Source organism: Morus notabilis, unplaced genomic scaffold (assembly GCF_000414095.1).
Source record: "Morus notabilis unplaced genomic scaffold, ASM41409v2 Scaffold467, whole genome shotgun sequence".
Classification (NCBI taxonomy): Eukaryota; Viridiplantae; Streptophyta; class Magnoliopsida; order Rosales; family Moraceae; genus Morus; species Morus notabilis.
The window spans coordinates 711450-715977 of NW_010361652.1; the positions used below are offsets into that span (position 1 = coordinate 711450).

At 35.4% G+C, this 4528-nt stretch overlaps 1 protein-coding gene across 1 annotated transcript; it reads left to right on the forward strand.

The window, feature by feature from the left end:
* The first annotated feature begins 2388 nt into the window (after positions 1-2388).
* Positions 2389-3695, forward strand: LOC21408768 (protein MIZU-KUSSEI 1). The gene has a single exon (XM_010100418.2). The coding sequence runs from the start codon at positions 2731-2733 to the stop codon at positions 3478-3480; it is 750 nt and encodes a 249-aa protein (XP_010098720.2). The 5' UTR covers positions 2389-2730; the 3' UTR covers positions 3481-3695.
* The last annotated feature ends 833 nt before the right edge of the window (positions 3696-4528 follow it).

Sequence of the window (4528 nt, forward strand, 5' to 3'; positions counted from 1 at the left end):
ATGTGCTTAGCTAGCTCTTCTTCTTCTTCTTCTTCGGCTTGTTAAGTCAGTGGGTCACTGTCCACAAGTAGCTAGGAATGGGACAAGATGATCAAACCCACCAAACTTTAATGAACAAGATAGGGTACATTAATTAGGTTTTTTTTTTTTTTTTTTTTTTTTTTTTTTTTTAATATTTAAATGGAAGATTCTTGACATATATACTTTGCATTTCTACGTACCTAGAAACTGCATCAATAATTCTATACCCCTACATTAGTTGTATGTGACAAGTTGAGTTTTTCTTGTTTCTTATTCATTTATTTATTTATCTTAAAAAGGATTGGGTTTTTTCTTTCATGGTATATATTTACTATTTAGAACTCAAAATGGGCATATACAAAAATAGTCCAAAAAAAAAACGCGACAACAAAATGGTGCATGACAAAACGCAGAGGCTATTCAATATTGTCAATTATTGATGATCAGGTACCATATTGGCATTCCAAAAATCGCTTAGTTTTTTTTTCTTTATTTATTTTTATTTCTTCACCAGTCACGGCAATGGCGGCCCCCTATCTTGGACATTGACCTCGTTGTGTTAGGACCATCTTGTTTAAAAAAGAAGAAAAAAAAAAATTGCAGAGAGAGTACCTGTTTCATGTGGTGGGCTCTTCTTGCCCTATTAAAATTTTCATTCAAAAGTCTTATTGTGGCCTAGAATAATTCAGTTTTTGTAAGTTTTGTGTCATACACATACGTATATATGCACACAACATACACACACACACAAAAAAAAAGTACCATAGTGAAGAAAATAAATAAAAAATATATAGGGCGCGTTTGTATCGGTTATTATTTGCTGATCGTGAAAAGCTTTTGACGACGATTAAACAATGACATCAAAAGTTACGACGTCAGTTTTCGACCAATGTCCTAAACTGGGACTTACCACACGCCCCTGGCTTCAAATTGACATCATAGGCATTTCACCATATATACATTTGAAACATGGTGAAAGCAATCTTGTTGTAGTGGCAGTGACTTTTTGTGTATTTATTTTTATGAAATGGGTACTTTTGTACATCTTTTAGGGTTGTTTCTCATTACTTTTTTTTGTTTTCTTATTTATTTATTTATTTTTTGTCATTGTGTCCGGTTTCTAAAATTTCTTGGTGATTTTGTTTTGTTTTTCCCTTTTGAGAAATTTGAAAGGAAGATTTACTTCTTGATCTTCTTTAATATAAAAAGTTTATGAAATGACTATTGTGTAATTATCTACATCATTTCATGGATATCGTTGAAATGATAGTTGAAGTTACAATATATTTTCTTCGTGATTTATTCAGCGAAAATTCCTTATAACCCATATGTCCATATAACATCACTAATAAACTCTAGGATTGGACTTAATTGGGGTCACTTCACTACGGCTTTAATCGAAATTAGCAAAAAAAAAAAAAAAAAAAAACCCACACACCAACATGTGGTGTGTGTATATATATATATATATATATATATATATATATATACACACACACATATATATGGCATATATATGAGTTGTATAGTTTCCGCTGCCTAATATTGGTTCATCTATATGGAGTAAGATTGCGGGCTGACATAAAAAAAAAGCGAATTGAAAGACACTGAAAGAAGAGCCAAGAGAAAGAGAGAGTCGCTAACAATAAAAAGCAAATTTCCATGGATAAGTACCAGAACAAAATACTGGCCTGGAGAGAGAAAGGGGAAAGATGAGCTGCACCTCAATAATTATTGATCAGCATTTAGAAATAGGATTTTTTATTTTTACTTTTATTTTAAGTTAAAAAGCAACACATTATAATACAGCGAATGACGTTGATGCTCTCTTCTCTATCTTGGTTATAGTGATCAGAACGGCACATGCCAAACCAACATTACCAGTCTTTTTCTCATCCTTTTTCTTTAGTTTTTTTTTTTTTTTTCACTTCTATTTTTCCTTAACCATCTCCACAACCTTTGTGGTCCGACACTCCTTATCTTATCGCATTCAGTACCTTCACTTTTCATCACTAAACTTGGTCACATCAAACTTTATGGAAGTCCCATTTTTTCCTTTCTCTCCCTAAGTTGAATTAATCATCCTTTTTTTTTCCTCCTCTCCTTCAAACTCTTTCTAATAATTAATAAGAAATTTGAGCTTGTCCATAATGCATAATATTATCTAACACTTTTAAACGTCCAAAGTGTGTGTATATATATATATATGTATATATCATAATCAAACAAGAGTCGAATAAATGATAAATAAGCACATATTTGACGGGACAAAAACTAATGAAAATGTACTAATCCAAGACATGTACGTATACAAACACAATATTTTGTATCCTCTCAAAATATTCAACGTGAAGTGTCTCTATTCCCCTTTAATAATCTTCCTTTTTCCCACTCCAAATAAGATTCCAAAGACAACCTAACTAAGTGACCAACCAACCAATTTCTTTCCCCCTAACTCCTTTTTTTTTCTCTCTTTTTCCTTCCTCACTAGGGCCACCGCTATACAGTATCACCCTTCCACCCCCACCACCATCACCCCTCTCTTTTTCCCTTTCTTCTCACCTCTCAACCTTTCTCTCTATATCATTCATCCAATCTCTCTTTTCTCCCAAACTCAACTATTCCAACACAAAATTCCATAAACCCTAATTGATCATTCATATTGATCATCATTTCATCACCCAAATTATATTATAATTATACATACCAATGCCATCATCAGTACATTCCAGTCCCTTCTACCAAATGGAGAATCCGGCCATAGTGTCCCTCCTCCGGCACGCCGGGCAGGCGGGCGGGACGACGACCGATCATCAGAAAATCAAGAGACCCTCGGTAGCGAAATCGGCGGGAGGACTCCTGAAGATGTTCAAGCTCTTCCCCATGCTGACGTCCGGCTGCAAGATGGTGGCGCTGCTCGGGAGGCCGAGGAGACCGCTGCTGAAGGACCGGGCGACGACCGGCACGATCTTGGGGTACAGGAAAGGCCGGGTGAGCCTGGCCATACAGGAAGACCCCCACTGCATGCCAATCTTCGTGATCGAGCTCCCCATGCAGACTAGCGCCCTAAACAAGGAAATGCAGGCCGATGACATCATCCGGATCGCCCTAGAGAGCGAGACGAAGACGCACAAGAAGAAGGTTCTGGAAGAGTTCGTGTGGGCCGTGTACTGCAACGGCAGGAAGGTCGGCTACTCGATCCGGCGGATGCACATGACGGAGGACGAGCTTCACGTCATGCAGACCTTGAGAGGGGTTTCCATGGGGGCCGGGGTTCTCCCGAGCCCCGCGGGCGGTGGCGGCGGTGACCAAACGGCGTCGTCCGATGGGGAATTGACCTACATGAGGGCAAGGTTTGAGAGGGTCGTCGGGTCTAAGGACTCCGAGGCCTTGTACATGATTAACCCTGATGGCGCTCCCGGCCCAGAGTTGAGTATTTTCTTTGTCCGGTCTCAGTGAGTGAGGAGGATATTTAATTAATTAGGTTTTTTCTTTTTATTTTTTATTTTTTTGGTTTTGGAATATGTAATATGGGATATTGATACGTGCATAGATATATGATTTTGGGTATTGATTGTTGTAGGATTAGGGTTGTACCTATAAACGGATCACTGATTTTCTCTCTGCAGGAAGAACTGTGATGGATTAATTAATTCATTATAATTTATAAGTTACTGATCATGTATATTAATTGTGTTTGATTTTGGTCTTTATACTGGAGAGATGTTACTTAGTGATAATTCTTTTCGGTGGATTTAATGTTTTTCTTAAACAGAACTATATTAGTTTGAGCTTTCAGATCATCAGATGTGTATGTTTTTGGTCATTTTCTGGCCATTTGATACATGGTACTATATTTGGAGTCACGACACTACTTGTATTGAGCAAAATATAGCCGACATTTTTTGGTTTTATTTTTACCTTTTACCACTTAAACATCTAAAAGTTCATAACACTACTGTTTTGACAAGTTTAAAATTCATCTTTTACACGAACAGAAACACACGGAGCACACTCAATCAAATTCTCAATTTCTATACGTAGTGATCTATCAAATCAAGAAAGAAGAATTTGACTCAAATTTAAATCTACATTACTTTCTTTTTTTACTTGTGTACGTAAGATAATGTATATTTATGCTGAAGCTTTTGCTTCAGGAAATTATATGAATAGGATCTATAAATGCAACAATAGAAATTTGCTCATCTTTTCACGACAAAGATAGGAATTTGAGACTATATATACACAAATAATATTAAGAACGCTAACTTAAATGTTAATTTTTGAGTGCAAACTAATATTGTTTGTAAATTATCATTTTTTTAATAATTAATATAATTTTTTATTATTAATTAACGTAATAATATTTTAAACACTTATTAATATAAAAATCACAACTCAATATCAAATCTGATGGTATAGAAAAGTTAAGACTATATATATATATATATATATATATTTTTTTTTTTTTTTTTTTTTGTGTCTGTGTTAACTGGGAATAAGTGCC